Here is a 786-nt window from a genome sequence, read left to right on the forward strand (position 1 = left end):
CCTGACCTATGCAAAAAAAAATAATAACAATAATGCTTCTTGATATATCCTACATATAATGTTGAGCGCAAGTAAACCTTCATAATCAACATCCTTTTCAAGTGCCATGTCATGATGTAATTAACCATCAAAAGCTTGCTCCTAAAAGAAATATTGACTCACAATATTAAAAAGAAAATCACAACTAAATCACAATCAGTATAAAAAAAAAAGGAAATGAGAAGAAATCATCATGTACAATACCCATTTACCTTTCAAGGATCCATGGGAGATTAGGTGATATATCATTTATACTTTGAGTTAGAACTTTTTACATCCATATCCCATCGTGAAGCTCTTTCAAAGATAAAAAATAGCCAACTTAAACGATATAAATAAGAGTATTAAAATGAATATTAAGAAAGACTAAGCTAGTGAAGTGAAACATATTATAATAATAAATGAATTATTGGAAAACGCCTAGCCAACATTAGAAAATAAGATTTTTAAATGAGTAACAATTCAAGTAAACAAGTTGGGTTTGAGTTAGACATTGGCCATCAATAAAACTCAATCCATTTATTAAATGGCAAAAAAATTGGAACCTAATCCGACTCGGTTCAAACCCTAGTAACCCAAACTTGTAAACTTAATTAATATAACTATTTATTTATGAGTTTCAGGTCAAACCAACCCGAACATGGCTTATTTAACTTTATAATTAAATGGAATAAGCCAAATTTTTTATCCATCCACATTTAACACAATCTACATACGTACATCAATATATATATATATACAAGAGAT

The 786-nt window shown here is 28.6% G+C and overlaps 1 protein-coding gene across 1 annotated transcript in view; it reads right to left on the minus strand.

The window, feature by feature from the left end:
- Positions 1-276: 276 nt before the first annotated feature.
- Positions 277-786, minus strand: part of LOC110033514 (structural maintenance of chromosomes protein 1-like) — a 29,118-nt gene continuing 28,608 nt past the window's right edge. The window contains exon 5 of the mRNA XM_020737525.1: positions 277-336. Within this exon, the coding sequence (XP_020593184.1) occupies positions 311-336 (26 nt within the window). The 3' untranslated portion in view covers positions 277-310. The remainder of the gene's footprint in view (positions 337-786) is intronic.

Source organism: Phalaenopsis equestris, unplaced genomic scaffold, assembly GCF_001263595.1.
Source record: "Phalaenopsis equestris unplaced genomic scaffold, ASM126359v1 Scaffold001206, whole genome shotgun sequence".
Taxonomy (NCBI): domain Eukaryota; kingdom Viridiplantae; phylum Streptophyta; class Magnoliopsida; order Asparagales; family Orchidaceae; genus Phalaenopsis; species Phalaenopsis equestris.